The following is a 20887-nucleotide window of genomic DNA, read 5'->3' on the forward strand; positions in this document are numbered from 1 at the left end:
CCTTTAACAAAGTAAAGCGCATTTCCAACCTAAAGAATAAATAATAGAATATAATAATATAATAAAAATAATAATAATCGAATGAGTCGTGTTTTTGTAGTAAATATTCTTGGTGGTTTCTTGGGTGACAACCAATGACCGGCATTTATAGGGTCCCCTGTGGTTGATGCCCCACATTCCCAGACCCTTGAATGGGAAATACAGTATTACCGGAGCTGGGGATAGATCAATCTGCCTTTCAGGAGTCTGGGAAAGTTGTTAACAACCCACAGGTGAGCTTTGAATGATGGTCAGTTCCCATTGACGCTTTTGGAAAAGAGAGACGGAAGAAACACAATATAAATGTGAAACGGTTGTGTAGGATTTCTTTATGGTTGACCGATTCGTTTTGTATTCTTTGTAGAGTAATTTTAAGTCGTTTTCATTTTCTGAAACCGGAATTGCTGTAAGGCCAGGATCACACACCGCTTATTGATTCAGTTTTCGGCTTCGTTTTCGAGCCAGGAAAGGAAATTTATCAGTATTTTCTATATACCTTTCATGCCATTTGGATCCACTCCTGGTTTTGGCTCAAAAAACTGCATCAAAACTGCGTGTGTGATCACGGCCTATTAGAGTGATCCGTATATAATACACTGACATGTACGGATACTAATGGGACGGGTCCATGAAATGTAATTTACCGGCGCATTTCTGGACCACATGCAATTTACGGTTTCTATGACTCCAGTATGAGACGTTTTAAGTTCTGCAGTGTGAGTGCACTTCCTGCGGGTGTCGCTGTTGCACAAATTAGCAATTTGCTTTTTTTTTTTCCAACTTTTTTCTCCTGTTTTTGTAACATTAATCCTGCACAATAGTTTCCTATTCCACAGCCCTTGACTATCCGAGCGAGAAGCTTTGTACAAGTGATCATCTAACCAATTTTCAAAATAGCGGCTTCCATTATGACGTACTAATAAGTGTATATATAGCGCTTATATCTATATTGTACCTATAGTGTTGACTGCCTTTTTTCGGCGTGGAATTTGTTTCCTCCAAGGAAGCAACGTATTAGGTAATTGCTAGTTATGCGTTTCGCAAATATCTACTAATCGAGGCTTCACTTACAAGACTGATAGAAGAGGTTAGTGACTTGTGTACAGTGCGGCTCCGAATCTCCGGCCTATTCCTGCAGGGAGGGGGTGCTTAATAAATAAATGTAATGTCCCAACATGACAGATTCTTTTTAACACGAGCCAAGCAGAGAGCGCGGCCACCCTCGGTATTGGCACCACACTACGCTGCGTGCAGCAGATGGTCTGACCCTCACTCGATAACGGATTGTCTTATCAGATGGGAGGATTCATCCGACATTTCTCTCCTTTCCATAGACATTTTTTTTTTTTTTCAAAACTCCCTTATTCTGGAAATAAAGTTACGCAGTGATTTGGGCATCTACTTTTTTTTTTACTCACGGGGAGGTCCGCGCATTCTGAGAAAAAAATATGAAGGTGTTTGTTTTTTTAAAAAAAATGTTCTCATATATTTTATGGCCAAGAACGGATTCCTTGCCCTTCTGTAATATATAAGCTACATCGTCAGGTGTTGCTCAAGATTTCCAACTTTCCCAGTGACCATCATCGGTATATCTTTAAATGGCCACCCTCTTATTTATATTTACCCAGTCCTGTTCTCTAGGGCAGTGCTTCCCAATGTCTCCAAGTCATGTACCCCCACACTAATAAATTACATCCAAGTGCCCCCAAGTCTATGATCACACACTGGTCTGCATGTTAAAAGCACTTCACAACTACTGTGCGAGTACCCCCCTGGAAACGTGGTATCTACCCCCTGGATTTCATGTACCACAGGATGAGATTTGCAGCCTTCTGGGTAAAAATAATATTTTTTTAACAACCCGGATCACCCCTTTAACATTCGTAAGACAATCATTTAGGTGTAATAATAATCGTGGGTTTTTTCGGAGCTTCGATCTCTTGTCTTTCCTCCTTTTCGACGTCTGCTATCGACTAGCACTTGCCTGTTTATATAAGGGGATATAACGGCGACAGGCGATCGTTCTTAAAGCCGTCATAATCGATAAGCGAGTAATTTCTCGCCGATCGTCCAATTGCCGAGCGTGTTAATACTAGCCAATGTTTGTGAACACTTCCTAGATCTCATGATATTCGACACGTGTAAAACGTCCTTTACAGGATCTTCTATTGAGTGGAGAGAAGTTTAATGGTTTCTTGATCTGGTCTCCAGAAGTCCCCGTCCCCCCTGTCTGTGTGGGGGGCTGTCAGTTGATATTATGGGGGTTGTCAGGAAGTCTTGGGTGTCCATGGATTTGCTGACTCCTATCATCTTCCCTTCAAGATGAAAGTTTGGTAGCTGCTCACCCATCCATTGACCTTCACATACATTTTTGACCAAAGGTGCGTATTAATGGGGGGTCATTGCGATCCATTGTCTCTCGGCTATAAGTTAAGGGTCCTTTTTAGACCGGACAATTTTGTCCGTAACAACGAGTGCCGATCAGACCGCTCGTTGATCGGCGCTCCTTTCACAAAGGGCTATGATCGGTAATGTATGGGGACGAGCGATCGATAAACGATCCCATTAGCCAATAAACGAGCGTTTGCTCGTTCATCGGCTGATTGTTGCCCTGTTTACAAAGTGTGGTGATCAGGAATGAGCGTTCATATGATCATTGACCCATGTAACACCGTCCAGGACTCCTTTGAAGCATCGGGACCATATGTATATTACGTCTTGTATCTTCTATCATTTTATCCGCCCTTAGTCACGGTATAGGACATTTTTTGGTGTTGTACAAGGAATTCCAGTAGGTAACATCTGACCCTATATATTTGCAGAAGGAGCTGAAAGAGAGTTACGTTTGCAGATTCCATAGTATTTTGTCACTTTGTGTCATTAAACCCAGATAATTTGCGACCTTAAACTGATGCTATGTTACTATTTAGGGACGATTAGTGTAAAGGATTGTCGTAGCCTCCATGAAGGACAATAGTGCCTTGACTTGGACTTTGGTGGAGGCCCTTGCTGAGCACGGGGGAATCTTCCTTATTGACACAGTACAGCCGACCAGCCATGAGCTGATTTCCTGCTGGAGGGAAGGAGCTCTCACTGAGCATGCTCCTCAGATACTCCTAGTGCTGGAAGATCATGGAGACACCAGGGTAGGCCTCAGCAGCTGCTGGAGGAGAATCTGATGGCACAGTGGCCTTTGGTGGAGGTACGTCACCCAGCAGGGCTCAGCTCGCCCACATTATCTTGCAGTGATCAGGTTGAGGCCCTGGATCTGCTGACTTCTTATATTCAGTCTTTGTTTCCTCCAGGCTGTTGAAGACAATTTACATATTTCAAGTGTTGGCTAATGTTTCTTGTCTAGCGAGGCTCGTCATGGTGGCTGCCTGCAGATCTTTCTTCTCCCCCCCCCCCCCTTTGCCAATGTAGCACCCAACTTTTTTCTTTTTTCTCACGAGGCCTAGTTTTTCTCATCTCGTTTTCTTTTGCGTTGCACAATCGGATCCTCTAAACCAGGTCCATCCAACCTTTTTCATAGCCCCACAAGATCTTCGTTTGATATGCAAGAAAAAGACTATTAACTCTTCGGTGCACCTTCTTACTGGCATGTCTGTGGCCCTTCGTATAGAAAGTGGCCCTTTTTGCTGAATTCTAATGAATAAGGCCCTACGTCCGACGCTATGGCTTCGGTGAAACGTAAACCCCCTTCCCATGGGTAATGTTGATTGCCGGTCAGCCGGGATCCGTCTTCGTGTTCTGGCTCTTTTATCATGGTAGGTTAAGGTGTTTCCGTTTTTGGCACCCCCTGCCCTCTTTACTATAATATCTCGCTATGTGAGGTTCACAAGGGATCATAACCCTAAGGGAGCAAGGATTTTTATGTTGGCCACAATGTAGTTGAATAAATCACTAAGGGAAGATAGAGCCAATTTTTTATTATATTTTTTAATTCACGGGCTTCATTTATTTCATTCTTTTTCTGACGTAAGTTATTTAGGTGATTTTGGACGTATCCATGCATTTTTGTCCTTGGACGTATTACTTTGTGGTTTCCGAGCCGCAGTTGGGTCTGTAAATTAATCTCGTCTCATATTAACCCCATTTCTGCATTTAGATGTAGGGTTTGTAAGTTTTGGTTTAGGCTGGAATCACACAAGCAGTTTTTGATGCCGTTTTATACTTTGACGTTTTCTTCCTGGCTTCGGCTAAAAAAAAACATCAAAAACCGCATGTGTGATGCCTTATATTTACTCGTATTTGCTACTCCGTGTATTGATGAAATGCTTTACAATGAGATGGGTTTCTTCGTTTCCATGAGCGTTGAGGATCCAGGGAGATTTTGACCAAGCAAAAGGTTCGTTCTAAGGCCGGAGCAGCAAATTTAGTTGCACGATGCCCAATAGTTGAGACAATCAGTATTGGGTTGACCCCCAAAATCAATGCCACGGCCTAATGACGGGTTTCGTACATCTACAGTCAATACTGGGCATCCGTAGCGTTATATATAGAGAACTTCTCTAGTCCGAGGGGCATATGAAAGATGTGCCCTAGTGCCGATCACGTGATCATGTTTTCTACCACTATATGGCATCTCTGACCATGGTGACGTCTTTTTAATGCTGCTCGCAGAAAGTGTCTTTATAGAGTCAGTCTGTCTAGGCGTCCTCGCCATCGTCCGCACCATCGAGGCTTGTGTCCCATTCCCCTGATGCCTCAAATGCAATGAAACATGTTGAGGAGTCACTAGATACATTCTAACTTTTATTTTACCCTGTGCCAAGTGTTGTCTTAAAGGAGTTTCCCCAGTTATTTAAAAAATTGGCCACTGCAGGACGGATGCAAAAAAAATAAAAATAAAGGGCCATTACTTACCTCACAGATTCTCGTCGTTCCAGCGCCGCCGCTCTGTTCCTACCCGCCGCTGTGTATTGATATAGCTGCAGCAATGACGTGCCCGTATACCCATGTGATCGCTGCAGCCAATCACTGGTCTCAGTGGGTATACGGCACAGGATTGCTGAGGCCAGTGCTTGGCTGCAGCGGTCACATAGGTAAACGGGCACGTCATCGCTGCAGCCAATCACTGGTCTCAGTGGGTATACGGCACAGGATTGCTGAAGCCAGTGCTTGGCAGCAGCGATCACATAGGTATACGGGCACGTCATTGCTGCAGATATGTCAATATGGAGCGGCGGCGCTGGAACGACTAACGGCTTTATTTTTTTTTATTTTTTTTGCATCCCTCCTGCGTTGGCTAATTTTTTAAATCACTGGGAAAACCCCTTTATATATAGGAGAGTCTGAACACCCATTCCCCTATTTATACAATTTTGTTTGGGCGCTATCTGGCGCCATACGTAAACCGTAATATTACAGAACAGACACCAGGCACGCATTGTCATTCAATGTCCCCTTCGCTCACATGCATTGTTTTATTGCTGACCCACTCTCTGCATATATTTTTAATATGGACTAATAACAGATTTAATGGCCTATCCGTAAGAAGGCTGGGTCACCAATGCGGCTTACGCCATTACGGTATCTTTTGTTAATTTGGAATCCATTCCTTTCCCCGGCAATCATTTCTCCCCTGTATTTTGGAGTCATGACATTTAATTTGGCCGCGGCGCTGCATAAATAAATGCGTCGTCCATTATTTATGCATCACCTTTAACTGCATTGCTGCCACATAGAGACCTGCAGCCAAAGTCATTGTCCTGATCCAACCATAGAATCCTATACTCTATAAATAGCCGCCTATGCATGACGTATTGCCATCAAACTCCCCGTCCAGCCCCTACAGTCTATCATTGCTATTATATTTATATGCAAACCACAATAATCTATGTAAAAGATACAGTCAATGGATGACCTTCCCTTTCAAACATCGCATCTCATGCATTTGCCTGTAAGGAATCGCTTGCATAGAGATCGGCCTTGGAGGCCATTGCTGAGTACGAGGAATCTCTCTTCACTACAGCCGACCGGCCATGAGCTGATTTCCTGCTGGAGGGAAGGAGCTCTCACTGAGCATGCTCCTCAGATACTCCTAGTGCTGGAAGATCATGGAGACACCAGGGTAGGCCTCAGCAGCTGCTGGAGGAGAATCTGATGGCACAGTGGCCTGTGGTGGAGGTACGTCACCCATCAGGGCTCTGCTTACCCTCCTGCTTAATATTTTGTTGGATGAATCTTTATAAAGCTCCCAGGTCATGAGCACCTTGAAACCTCCTATTTCCTCCCTCCAGATCTTGTTTTTTTTTCTTCTTTTAGATGTTTGGTGCAGTTGGATTGTGGAAACTTTGCACTCACCTACACCCATCCCCAGAGTCCTACGTGGAATTTATTTGCGTGTCTTAAACGTTGGGCAGAGTCTTTGTCTTCCATCCACTATGGAGTTGCTAACGTTTCATACAGGAGATTGTCGACCTTAGAACTATTGCCTTTAGGTGTAATGTAAGGCGATGACATTGCGCTGATCTCTTGGTATTTGACTGTATACGGCTGAGTATGATCCTCGGTGTAGACGTGGTTTTTAGCTTGTGTTGGAGGCCTCTGTACTTGAGAAGTGCTTTTTTTTTTTTTTGTGTCTGTTGCAATCGTCAATGGTTAAAATTCTTTTGAAGAACTTATTTCCTTTTAACTCCTCTTTGTGTGGCATCCTGCTGTTTGCCAGGGTTATCCTGGAAGTCTTGTGTTTTTCTGCTGAGACAATCTATTAGCGGTCTGAACTCTTCTGGAGCACCCCAAGAAAACTTGGAGCAAGTCATATGCATACTATAGTTTTTGGAAACTTTTTAAAACTTTCTTAAAGTTGACTCGTGACCTTGTGTTACAAAAAAAACAACAACAATACTATATATGCTAAAGTCACTGAATACTAGGAGGGCCGGGAATTTTCCATGGCTAGTAGCACCCAGTTAGATGACCTCTGCCAAATGTTATTGTTAAAGTCTGATGGGTTACTATGAATAACACTACATTTTTGCAGTGTGCTTATAAAACACACATTGATTCTAGTGACAATAAAGCCCTGTTCACACAGAGTTTTTTTTGAGAAGCCACATGCCCTATCTTGAGGTGTTTTCTGCCTCAAAAACCCCATTGAAATCGATGGGAGACAGAAAAAAACGCATTGAACAGCCGACACGTTTTTTAACAAAAAACGCTCACGGATTTTTCTTTTGCTTGTTGAAGAAATATTTAAAAAAAACGCACCAAAAAATCCGTCAAAAACCGCCTGTGGTGCAAAACCACTTAAAAAACCAAAAACGAAGCTGATTTTTCTGCCTGCAAAAAACTCAGTGTGAACATAGACTTAGAGTTTCAAAATAGGCTCAAAGCTACACATAGACATTCGAGAAGTCTTCAGTAACAAATATATGTTCTTGGGGTGTCGCCTGATCATATGTTAACCAGGCTTAAAGCCAATTCTAACTTTTAGAAGAGGTTTTCTATTTGTGCTTTCCCATTTTTGTCTTCCCACAATTTGTATCACAAGACTCATTTTTAAAAAAAATCATCCTTGAAAGTTTGTCTGACGGAAGTTTTGAGAATGTTCGACATCAAGGAAACAATTGTTACCAAGCCTCAATGGGGTATATATGACAGAAAGGGGAGCCCGTCCTGGTTCATGCCACCACACTGCTTCTCCTTAGACAGAACGGCTCGAGGTGCTTTTAGATGTAAGTCATCCGAACTAATGTGTATAGAAGTTTCCAGACACCCCCCCCCCCCCGACAGCAGATGACGTCAGAAAGAAGGATCGGGCATGTTGGATTTCGACATGCCTCCTCCTTCGTTCCCGCGGAAGATAGGCTGCTGCCGGGGGCGTTCACCCTCGCTTTCATCCCATTCTCTTGGTACCGATGGACAGAGCAGCAGTATTGCCAAGTTCATGCAGACCATGGGGCAAATAAAATGCCCCTTCCCTTTCAATGGCCTCCCTGCCGATGTAGTCACTACTTTGGATCGCATGTCCTTGTTATATATACACCGGTTGACCAGTTGGTTGATGGCTTCCACGGTTGGGTAGAGAACGGTTAGGTAGCAAGTCGGACGTTGCAAAGACCTTGGTGTATAAAATCCATAATACTTTCAATACTTGTGTTTCCGTTTCATGGCTGGATTTTCAGTATTCAATCGGAAAAAAAAATAAACAAGTGCAGAAGATTTCCGAGATATTAACCATTGTTGTCAAGGAAACGGTCTACGTCTGCCAAAATATTCCATTGACAAAATATATACTACTATAGTTGGAGACCGCAGTCCCTTAGCTCTTATCTACTATTGCGTCTATAGATTGTGCAACCTGCAACTACAACTCCCAGCATGCTAACGTTGTCAGGGCACGCTCGGGCTTGTATCTTCTCAACATCTGAAGAGCCACAGGTTGCCGATCACCGCTCTACATCATCCTCTAGGTGAGATTGGACCCTGGAATCCGGTTCCGTCATTTTAATTGAAAAAAAAAAAAAGTAAATGTTCTCCTTTGTTTGCATTGAAGAACGTCTGTGAATGCTGACACAATAGAGATGTGTGCGCTCTCACAGGGCGGGCAGCTCTGCATTGTGTGGGCTTGTGGTGTACACTGGAATGTGGCTCATTGCTACAAGAAACTCTTGGATTGAATGAGAATTGCCTGGAATACATTGAAGAAGCTTCCCGGGAGCCGCACGTGGCTGTGTGATTGGCCGGACACTGGTCTGTAGGTTGACGTTACAAGTACAGCTGGTGGATTAGCCGGTCTGATCTTCGTTGCAATGACACTTCCTCCTTTTTTTTTTTTTTTTTTTTTGTTACTGTTGAACGCTATGCAATGGCTGAGTAGCTGCACTGAGCATGCCCCAAGTCTGGCTGCACCCACAGTGTGTCTGGAACGTGCATGAAGCTCTTGTAGGCCTGGATGAGGTAGGACAATGCATTTTGATGGGAACCAGAACAGTTTTTGCCCATAGGGAGCGCTGTAAGTGAGGACACGAGATATGAGGTGGCCTGGGTAGTGTATGGAGCATGGCAAAGAAAGAGCTGGTGCCCTTGTCTGGCATGGGCATGTGTGTAAGGGTCTGCTGTTGGCCATGGTGACTTCTAACTTGGAAGAGGAAGCCTTGTGGAAGGAAATGGCTTCAGAACCCACCTTTTTTGTTTTGCAATGTCAGGAAAGCTGCTTGAGATTAGGGGGAGATGAATGCTGTGGCGTCTGCAGCTGTCTGCCTTCCAGCAGGTGCAGGGAATGTATTTATTTAACACTCACCGGTAAATTCTCCAAATTTGGACTTCACTCGTCTGCACGCCAGCGTGTTTTATTTCTTGTATTCTATGCTGAAATTTGTTGCTTTGACAGTCAACCTTGGCCATGGAACAGCTTTAGGATCCTTCAAGACTCTGCTAGAGAGGACCTTAGTCATAGGATCACCCCAGGGACAACGACAGAGGTTGAAGATGGAGAGTGCAGAATCATGCACATATACATTGCTGTAGGGGTTGCCTTCTCACATCCCATCCTACATATACGTTGCGGTAGGGGTCGCCTTCTCACATCCCATCCTACATGTACGTTGCGTTAGGGGTTGCCTTCTCACATCCCATCCTACATGTACGTTGTGGTAGGGGTCGCCTTCTCACATCCCATCCTACATGTACGTTGCGGTAGGGGTAACGTTCTCTCGTATTCCATCCTACATGTACGTTGTGGTAGGGGTCGCCTTCTCACATCCCGTCCTACATGTACATTGCGGTAGGGGTAATGTTCTCTCGTATTCCATCCTACATGTGCGTTGCGGTAGGGGTCGCCCTCTCGCATCCCATCCTACATGTACGTTGCGGTAGGGGTACCGTTCTTTCGTAGCCCATCCTACATGTACGTTGCGGTAGGGGTCACCCTCTCACATCCCATCCTACATGTACGTTGCGGTAGGGGTCGCCTTCTCACATCTCATCCTACATGTACGTTGCGGTAGGGGTCGCCTTCTCACATCCCATCCTACATGTACGTTGCGGTAGGGGTCGCCTTCTCACATCCCATCCTACATGTACGTTGCGGTAGGGGTCGCCATCTCACATCCCATCCTACATGTACGTTGCGGTAGGGGTACCGTTCTCTCACATTCTATTCTACATGTACATCGTGATAGGGGACCCCCTCCCGCATCCCAATGTACGTGATGGTGATCACGCAGGTTTGATCACCTCCTGGAGGATGGCTATGATAGACGCCCGCCCTCAAGCATTAATGGTCTGGATTGGAGAAGACTTCAATCTTGGCCGTTTAACCTGCTCTGCACAGCGATCAATGCTGATCGTGCCGCTGGTAAAGGGATGGGGCTTCCTTTGTCATCTCCCCGTCTGCCCCAGTATTGCGATTGCTGGAGCTGGCGGTTTTAAACTGGCAGATTGGGGCCTAACAAAGGTCACCGGAGCTGCCTAGTATACGTTTCTTTAAGGGTTCAGTCACATGTGGCAGGTTTTGTTCCAGAAGTTTTCTGTGATTGAAAATCCGTTCCATTCATCTGAATGTGGTTGTTTCTGCAGCAGGTGCCCGGATTTCTGCAAGTTCCATTCAGATTCAATAGCAGAAAATTTCTGCAACAAAATCTGCCGGGTGTGACTACACCCTTAGCGAAGCTCTAACTGATGAATGTGCATTTTATATACACAGGCCGTAATTACATATAACAGGACATTACACTTGAAAGTGAAAAGTTATAAATCAAATCTAAAGTATAAATCAAAATGTTAAAAAGAATAAACTAAAGTTGACAATGAAATAAAGTAACGGAGCAAAGGAAAAAAACACAAATATTTTTTAGTGACTCATTTTTATTGAATAAAAATGGTTGGACAGTAAATTTATATATATATATATATATATATATAAAAATCTTTTTTTTTTTTTTTTTTTTTTTTTACGGTTTAACCATTTTTATTTAATAAAAATGAAACCAGATAATATATATATCTCTAAACTATGAGAGCATTGCCTGATTTATGCATTTTGCCTTAGAAATAATGTATGTACACCAAAACGATGTCTAGAAATTCGACATCTCGGCCCGCAAAAAAGCACGGGCTAAAACGGCTACATAGACATAAAAATTACAAATGGAGACAAAAATGAAAAAGTTCCTGGGGTCAAATTAACACACTAAACAAATTCCATGTACGAACCCGATGATTTAGAAGATTAAATGAGTGTCCAACTATTGACAAGATTGGTGTATACATAGAATACATGTGGCGGTCACACCTCTGGGACCAACACATCTGGAAAATTGGGGTCCTGTGACCCACGATAACCCTGTTGAATCAAGCAGAAGACACCATAGGCCATGTTGCTTATAAGGGAACCACTATTCTTCCCCCTCCTATCAGAAAACGATGGTGTATAATATGGATATGCTATAAATGTTTAGGGGGGGGGGGGGGATAGTTGCAGCGTTTTGTGTAGTTTTGTGTAGTTAGAGGTCAATCATCTTTGATGCATCCTATACAGGTCTGCAGCTCTGTAAATGCGGCTCCCGCTCTGTCCGACGCAAGCCACTCATGTATTACGTTCATCTGATTGGCCGCTATATAATACTAAATTTTCCCTGCACTGGCCATGTCTGGCTTGGCCGCAGATTCTTTTGCTGGGGGTGTCGGGAACCGGACCCATGGCAATCAGCTGATCGCTGCATCTGCTCCATAAAAAGGGCTTGTCTGTGTTGAGACGATCCCTTTAATCATTGTATAATGAAAAGTATCTCTTGAATATCTCTTGAATATTTTTCCGACCTACTACTTTTTACAGCAGAGAGTTTGCTACAGTAGTATCAAGTCTAGACGATCCTCTTCGAGCTAAATACAATTGTAGCAAATTCTCAGTTGTGAGAAGATTTAAAGGGGTTGTCCAGATGCATATACGTCATGAAAAGCCCATGATACATACGTTAAAGGGGTTGTCTGGTTATGGGCTTGTTCTTTATATTAATGACTTTATTCACAGGATAGTTCATCAGTGTATGATCGATGGGGATCCCACACCCGGACCCCGCACCGATCAGCTATTCCAGACGCCGGAAGCCATGCAGGGGTCGAAGGATGGAAGGGGAAGGCTCCAACTACTGTATAGCGGCCGTAATGGAGCTCTGCTCCTATTCAAATGAGTAGGACAGAGCTGCAGTACCCCAGCACTCCCTATACTGTGACCGGAGCCATCTGCTTCCGGCACCGACCCCTGCATGGCTTCCGGCAGCCGGAACAGCTGATCGGTGCAGGGTCCGGGTGTCGGACCCCCACCGATCATATACTGATAAACTATCCTGTAAATAAGTCATCAGTATAAAAAACAGCCCCAACCTGGACAACACCTTAACGGCCGCCATATAGAATTTTTAAGGCGGACGTTCAGGGTAGTTGTTCTGAAGTGCCGCATTTTCACTCTAACAGCCTCGGGCTTCAGGGCAACGATCGGAGACCACTAACCGTAGTCTCCGATCATATTTAAGCCCTCAATAGCGAGCGCCGCATCTGAGTGGTTTTAGAGGGAGGGGGGCCCCCCCTCTCTCACCCCACTGGCACATCGCAGGGTGCCGATGGTTTCTATGACAGTCGGGGGCCTAACAAAGTCCCCCCGGTCTGCCTTTAGTGATTGCCTGTTAGGTCTTGCCAGAGGCATGGCCTAACATAATGCCTGTCAGTTTTACACTGACAGGCAATAATACACTGCAATACTTCTGTATTGCAGTGTATTATAAAAGCGATCAAAAGATCGCACAGTAAAGTCCCCTAATGGGACTTAAAAAAAAGTGAAAATAGTTAAATAAAGTTTGAAATAAATAAATGTCCCAAATAAAAAAAAAATTTTCCCCCTACAAAATATTTTATTATGGAAAAAAGGAAAAAGTTACACATATTTGGTATCGCCGTGTCCGTAACGACCCCAACTATAAAGCTATTACATTATTTAACCCGCACGGTGAACGCCGTAAAAAATAAAATAAAAAACAATGCCAGAATTGCTGTTTTCTGTTCATTCTACCTTCAAAGAAATGTGATAAAAAGTGGCATGTGCTCCAAGAGGGTACCGGTAAAAACTACAAGTCGTCCTGCAAAACTAAAAAAGCCCTCATACAGCTGCATTGGCGGAAAAATAATAAAGTTATGGCTCTTCAAATATGGCGACACAAAAACAAAAATAGTTAAAAAAAAAAAAAAAGAAGTGTTTTTACTATGTAAAAGTAGTAAAACATAAGAAAACTATACAAATTTGGTATCGCCGCAATCGTAACGACCCACTGCATAAAGTTATTATGTTATTTATACCACATGGTACACGGCGTAAAATGAAGACACAAAAAAGTATGGTGAGATTTCTGTTTTTTTTTCCAGTACTAAAAAAAGTAAATAAAATGTTAATCAATAAATTATAAGTGCCCGAAAATGGTGCTATTAAAAAATACAACTTGTCCCTAATAAAAAAAAAAGGTCCTTATACAGCTATGTCGACGGAAAGATAAAAAAGTTATAGCTCTTTGAATGCGACGATGGAAAAACGTAAAAAAATTGCTTGGTCATTAAGGTTTAAAATACCTTCGGTATTGAGGGGTTAAGTCTGTACTGTTTTCAGCCAGTGGAAGTAAACAAGGATTCTATTCACTGACTGCAGAGATCTTGAAAATGGTAAGGAATTGAAACATAAAGTATATTGGAAAGTTGCAGAACTTTTCATTATAAAGTAGTTTAAACTTTGTTGGTATAAAACCGGAAAACCCCCATAAAAATGTAGAAAAACTTTTTTAGTACCATATTTCTGTACGGGTCGTAATTACGGGCACGGTCTTGTGCATGACTCCTATTTCCAGAAAAGTTAATTGCCCTGATCTATAAGGGTTCAGTTAATGTAAATGGCATCTGATAAAAGGGAGGGATATTTATGAATAGATTTTGAGTATTTGGGGTTATGGTATGATTTTTTTCATAAGATTAGAAAAAAGGGTCTGCTTTTTGCCAGAAACAGCGCCACTCTTGTCCACGGGCTGTGTCTGGTATTGCAGCTCAGCCCTATTCAAGTAACTGAGGCTCCACTATACCACACATAGCCCATGGACGAGAGTGGCGCTATTTGGGGGGGGGGGGGCATTTTTTTCATTCTTGCTGCCTCTTTAGTGCTCATTGAACTTGGCGGTGTCGCTGTTACTTGCCACTTCGGTTGGTTTGCCACCATAGTGTTGACTTTGCTTGGCACAGAAAAGACAATCCATTTCCACATAGAGAATGGATCACACTATACACAGCACACTGAGGTTAACAAATCCATTGAAACTGGTGTAATGTATATCTAATGAGCTTTTTGTGCGTTAAATACACAGAAGACATATTCAAAGCCCATAGATGCCATAAGCTCCTCAGACCCAGCCGTTCATTTTATACTGCACTGTACGGAGCTGATCCTCAAGAGCTTCATTCTGAGGCAGGAGAAGGGTCTTCAATGCAAATATATACTTTTTAGGAAATTGGTACATTCAGGTTTTTTTAATGCCATTTTTAAGTGCCATTTTTAAAGATAGTTACGATTTTTTTTCAGTGCGGTTTTCCACATTACAAAGATTCCTCCTTGCCACTTGTGATTTTTCAGGAGAAAACGCCATAAAAAAAACTGCAATGCACATTGACGCTTCTGTGCTATGGCAGAAAAATGCAGATAAACGCTGGATAGCCAGGCTTGCTGCGATTCTAAAAAAAACGCCACTGAGCAAAAAAACAATAAAAAATAAAACAAACCGCCATAATTGGCTTTATTTTATTTTTTTTGCTGCAAAAAGATAAAACCAAAAACTCCAGGGAAAAAGTTACAAACCTGTGGTGTTTATCTTAAAAACTCTGCGTGTCAAACCCCCCTACCAGTGAACTTGGCTTATAGAACCTCCTTCCAGTATTATCCGGCCGCGTGGACAACGAGGTGGTGGACATTTCTCCAGCTAGAGGACCCCCACGTTATAGCCCCTCATGTCATTGTACTGGAAGAATATCTTGCCTCGGTGACATGTTTTCTACCGTTCTCACACGTCCCGTGTTCATTTATTGGAGAATATTTCCATTCCAGAAAAGATGTGACCTAACGTGCCCATTCCTTCCCGTTGTCCCCTTGGATCTTTGCCCCCTTCTTCGCCTCCTTGCAGAGCAGATGTGGATCCTCGTGGCTTTCTTTGCAGACGTCGGAGATGGCTGCTGATTTGAAATGGTTTTCCAGACATGATGATTTTTTTTTATTTTTTTTTTTGTTGTTTTGCTGCTGCGAGTTTTCATTTTACCTATAGAGGGAGCTAGGTCATGTGACCCGGTGCGGAGGCTTTGTAGGCCAAGGAAGAAGAAGAAGAAAAAAGGCAGGACACGTTGTGTGACTCTCACAGGCCTGCATGTCTGAGACTCGCCCTGGGGGAGGCTGTGCATGGCTTCATGTGCCAGACACTAAAACTTTAAGAGTCTGGTAGGTGCTGAACACCAGATCTTCTCTTTGCATGGTGACTGTGACGTAGCCGGAGATGACTTCTTTGACATTGTGCCCATGTGTAGATGCCTAGATCCATGAGAAGACCCCACGTATGGCTTGGATCCCGTCCTACCTCCCATATTGTGTCTTTTCATGGTGTACGTTAAGACCAGCAGCCACCTTGTTCCTGTGTCCGATCACTGATGGTGAAGTTCTTCTTGCCGAGCTTTGTGCATGTCTTGGAGTCTTTCAATATTACGAGGAAACTCTTGATTTTCTATGGTCTTCGGTTGGGATTTACTTGTCGGTGTTGTAACCCCCTCCTCTTTGTTGTTGACGTCCTTTGTTCTTGCAGGAGATGATGAGTCAGGTTCGGTTCTTTTAGCCTAAACTTAGACGATGTGATTGGGTTCGGGTCACCTACGTTTGCGTCTTGACAGTTGACCAGCAGTCTGCAACCTGTGACAAGTCTACAGCTCTGCAGGGCATGCTGGGAGTTGTAGTTTGGCCATAGATTATTGCATTTGACCCTGAATCCAAAAAATACAGCAACTACCGACTTGGGCCATCGATGGCTTGTCTGCATGCTGGAGGGAATATTCGACCTGGTCCCTTAAGAAACGCAGACCAGATCTGTATATCTTCGCGCTGAATCCTTGTGTCTGAATGACGGCTATTCTCTGCCGTGGATTCCACTTCTTGTTTTAATTATGTATTTTATGTTTGCAAAAGTAGGGCACAAGTCTTAGGCTTGCAGTTTCCATGGTGTTACATTGCAACCCCCCCCCCCCCACCCTTCCTATCTATACCTTCCTGTTCATCGCAACCATTCAACATTTTATCTATATCCACCGTGTGACAATTTGCTGAAGCTGCAGAATGAAGTATCTGGGATTTGCTGGATGCATGATATTAGTGGACTACAGAACTGCATAAATATTTCATGTGATAGCTGGGCACTAGTCAGAGGATCAATACGAGCGCATAGGACCCTTTGTTGAGGGCAAACGCTCATCGTCTTATGGAGACCTAGACTTCGGTAAGGTCCTTCAGACCTGGTCTTTCCCCGTCCACCCTGATTTTTCATTATAAGGGTCTGTATGGATAATCTAAGCTGTGCCACTATCGCTCTAGCACCCCATGTGTGTGATCCTTCAAGGGCATTTACCAAATGGCCTGACATTGATTTTGTACTTGGGTCAGTAGAGACCCTCGTCGGTAATATTGATGATCCAGCAGCTTGATGCTATTGCACGATGCTTGGGGTAAGTCCGATTTTGCAGATGAGATGCCTCGGAAGGAAGGTTTGCTAGTAAATTCTACAAGTGATCAGATGTATAGGGCTGGAGCAATAGGGGTTTGCTTTGCCTGCAGGTGAAAGGTCGGTTTGCATAAAGTAACCTGAGGTCTATGGTGTATTGGGGCTGGTATGGATTGCAGTAGAAGACAATGAGGTGCCTGCAATGTCTGTGAAATGGCTGCTGATCTGAGCCGACTCGAAATGGTCTCCAATGAGCCTGCTTGGCCAGTAGGGGGAGCTCTCACACACAAGCATTGCACATGTCTTCACTCACAACCTGGCACAGTCTCGGCTCTTGGAGGGGCATCACCTTCATCCAGGTACAGTATTGTGCCACTAAGGCCTTGTGAAATCGTCAGCGCATCTCGGCATGGGTGGCTTTTTGCACGATCGCACTCCGGGAGAGGAGACATCCAGCAAGGGATATATATGGGGATTGAGCTTTACAAATGTTGCAGGCCTTGATGGCATCACGTCTGCAGATAGAGCAGAGGCTCGTGAGGGTTGAGCAAGAAGTGATTGTTTTCTGTGGATCAGGGCTAAGTGTTTAGGGAAGGATTAGTGTAGACTGCGGAGTAAATGGGAGTCAGAAGTCATTGTCACAAAGTTCCCAGAAGTCGCCTCGCGCTTTTGTTTTTGTACGGTTCTGTCTTGGCCAGGACATCGGGTGTATTAGACTGACTTGTTATAGGGCTGGGGGTCCATTACATACTAAGTTATGATTCTCAACCAGAAGAGCTGTCACTTTTATACTAGGGATGGCACCAGCTCGGAGATACTTGGCCTGGGTACAGCCATAGCCATCAACAAATCGCCGCACCTCAGTCCACCCCACCGTGATCAAACAAGTATAGTCCATCGATCATTTGGAAAATCCCTTTTTACTTTTACATAGGTTATTTTTGTAATTTTTTTTCGCTTTATTTTTTGAACTCTTTTCTTTCTCTTTTCTTCATTTCTTTCAACCGGATTCATTTCATTTTGTCATAGACCTTTGTGGATTGGTTTATCTTGCTAAAAAACACATTTTTATTGTTTTTATTTTTATAAATTTGGCCTGATCTATAGCATTTTAGGTGTTCTATAAAATCTATTTATTTCATGTCCGGGGTCTTGATTTTTCCTTAGAAATAACGTAACTACGGTTTCTCTGATTTCTCTCCAGGGCTTCCTTTTCCTTCAGTCACTCGAGGCTTTGGTCCTCATGGGTCTTATTGCAAATAATGACATTTTCCTTAGGCTGATTCTCCTCGCTTCCTCCATATACATCCTTATCTCATGTTGTTGGCCTACAGTAAGGAAGGATTACTTGACGCTTGCTTAATACGCACTGCGTTCTCCTATCTTTTAGGTTTAGATTATGGGTGGGTAACGGACTATAAATGGGGTTTTGCTGCCCAGAGATTTTTGCTTGAAAACTATAATTTTGGTCATTTTTTTTAATAAACTTTTTTTCTTCAATTTAAGTGTAGCGCTGTCAGATTAGCACATTTAAAAAAATAATAATAATTAATATATATTTGTATTTCAAGGAACTTCATTATTTTTGTTATATGGAAAATGATGTGCGTCACCATGGACTTGTCATCCAAAGTTCCTTGAGTCCTAATAACTCCTGTATCTCTCCATAACTTAGAAGATTTGCCATTCGAGACTTAATACGATTTTCCCGTTCCATAGGCTCTACTGGGGTGTATGGACATAATAGAGGGGTCCCTTGCTCAACCCCTAACGACGAGTGGCCAAACCAGCTTTACTGTAAAAAGGGGTTAAGATAACCGCTTTAATGGTGGTCATATTTGGTTGTCACCTCTTTGGTATTCCTAGAATGGACACGTTCAAGATAGGTGATAAGTATCTGATCGTTGGGACCCCTATCGATCACTAGAATGGGGGTCCCATGCCTGACCGCAGTGAGAAGACTTTTAAATGTAGCGGGACCGCGCATGTTTGTTTGCCGCTACATTGAAAGTCTATGTGTCTGACGGCGACAGCGCTCGGCTGTTTCCGTCCGTCCCGTAGGCATTGAATGCTTGTCCTCCGCGCCATTCAAGCTGCTCCTCACTGCAAGGGGGGCAGTGTGGAGGATCAGGGGGTTTCGGTGGGGCGATCATACACGTATCACCTGTTCTGTGGGCAGCTGATACTCGCCGATTCAGGGGAATACCCCTTTAAGAACTTATATTTTTGTATTTTATTTGGAAAATGGTTTAAATTTCTACTTTCAAGGTTTGACATGTAAGGACACTCCATGCAGTGTGTTGTAAATGCAGGTCTGAGATGGGTCCGCTGAGCTGTTATAGAAGAGTTGGAGCAGTAGGGAAGGAGTCATGCTGTGTAAATAACACACGAATATGCAAAATGGCTGCTGGGTGTGATCCACAGCGTGCATGAAAAGCCTTCCTGTGTCTGCAGAATAGTAGTCCCTGTGTAATCCCTTAAAAAATACGAAAAACAAAGGCGCATGGGGATCAAGAGTAGTCAACCACTGTATGTTGTTAGGATATGCTTCCAAAGTTTGCGGGTATTGCCTAGCCTTGAAAAAAAACAAAAACTAATCATTATGGTAGCCTAGACCTTCATATTAAATAATCACATGGGGAACTCCGTTTTTACTGGAGTTGCCCTTTAACAAAATAAAATTTTATTGCAATGACTCCAACGCATGTAAATGCTCAGAGTTGCGCATTGTGTGGATCCGATCATGGGTCGTGGTAATCCGCCGTTTACGTCAACTTGACCTCTTGGTCATAACCAGTAAATATGAGGGCAGTGCCAGCATTACGTCCTGCTGTGGGTACTCTACATACAGTGTGTCTAGCTGCTCTTATAGAGGTTCCTGACTGACTCCCTTTAAAGGGGTTTGCCATCTTAAGAAGTGATGGCATATGATTCGTTGACAGAAGGGTCTTTATTCTGAGGATCGGGGGGAGGGTCCAGGCAGCCGGATCCCCACCGATCCGGGAGTAATGGCATCTCCTCGCCATCACTACTTCTGAACCATAGATAACACATGAGAAGCTCCGCTCTTGTGCGTTTCACTAACTCAACCCTGCTACATACACGCTTGCGCGTTTGGCCTTTGTCCTGCATTTATCTCACGTGGTATCGTGGCCGTATTGTTCCTTGTGAAGACCTGTTATAATGTCTGTAGTGGTGTAAGTATGGCCGGTCATCCACTCTGTAAACAGTGCAGTGGGGAAATGGCAGCGAGTCAGGAGAGCATGCTCACTAGAGGCGTGGGGGAGGGGGGAGATGATGGAGGAGGAGAGGGCGATGATCTAATTCCATGCAATCCTTGAGAGTGACGGCAAAACAAAACCAGGCATCATCTCTAATGACTGAGCAGAAGCTAGGACTGAAGCTAGGACTTCAAGGATTTGCCTGGCTAGGCCGCAGCCTGGGGGTTGTGTTAATATCTCCATCACCGAATCCTGCAAGGAACGTCGGCGTGCTACCAGACCTCGTATGTTGTCAGCATTTTCGTCACCCCCTTGACCCGTTTCCATGCTTTTGCATGTCCGTTTTTCTTTTTAAGTCTTGATCAAGCTAGGATTGGCTTGCTGGAGTCCACAATGGTCAAGATCACCCTTACCATCTGTCCCCCGCTGTTGTAGGACACTTTCATGCAGGAACCTTGTAGCGAGGACTGGACGTTCCTGGTGTTATTTTAAGGTTTTATTGCCATGCTGTAGACGCTGCATGCAGATTAGATTTCCTGTCCAAACCTAAAGTCTATCTAATCGCCATTTACTGTGCAGTTGAATGCATTCTATTGTTCCCTGTTATCAGCCCTTTCAGGCTGTCTGTACTTCATGGAGATGACTGGCATAAAGAGCCCTGCCCCCAACTTTATCTCGTATATCTCCAGTTCTGAGAACCTCAAGGGACGTGTACATATGTGTGAATAATATTTCAGCTGGCGTTAACTTTGGGAACACCTTGACGTAACCCACTGTCCGTGTCCTTATTTATGGTCTTTTTCAAAGAGTACAAAACCAAGTTCCTTTGGTATGAACAAGTTTTGTTTCTCAGGACTTAGTGAGGTTCATTTGAATAGAACTAGTGAGGTGTAATATTGATAC

The 20887-nt window shown here is 43.7% G+C and overlaps 1 protein-coding gene across 5 annotated transcripts in view; it reads left to right on the forward strand.

The window, feature by feature from the left end:
* The window catches only part of EHMT1 (euchromatic histone lysine methyltransferase 1), a 75942-nt gene that overhangs the window by 9835 nt on the left and 45220 nt on the right, over positions 1-20887 (forward strand). For 2 of the 5 annotated variants that reach the window (XM_075835036.1, XM_075835040.1), the window contains exon 1: positions 6087-6168. The exons of 1 other annotated variant lie outside the window; for it this stretch is intronic. In XM_075835036.1, the coding sequence (XP_075691151.1) occupies positions 6145-6168 (24 nt within the window). In that variant the 5' untranslated portion in view covers positions 6087-6144. Of the gene's footprint in view, positions 1-3195; positions 3242-6086; positions 6169-15401; positions 15500-20887 lie in introns of those variants that run through there. 2 more of the 5 variants (XM_075835037.1, XM_075835041.1) reach the window with 2 other exon arrangements.

This window comes from Rhinoderma darwinii, chromosome 8, assembly GCF_050947455.1.
Source record: "Rhinoderma darwinii isolate aRhiDar2 chromosome 8, aRhiDar2.hap1, whole genome shotgun sequence".
Classification (NCBI taxonomy): Eukaryota; Metazoa; Chordata; class Amphibia; order Anura; family Rhinodermatidae; genus Rhinoderma; species Rhinoderma darwinii.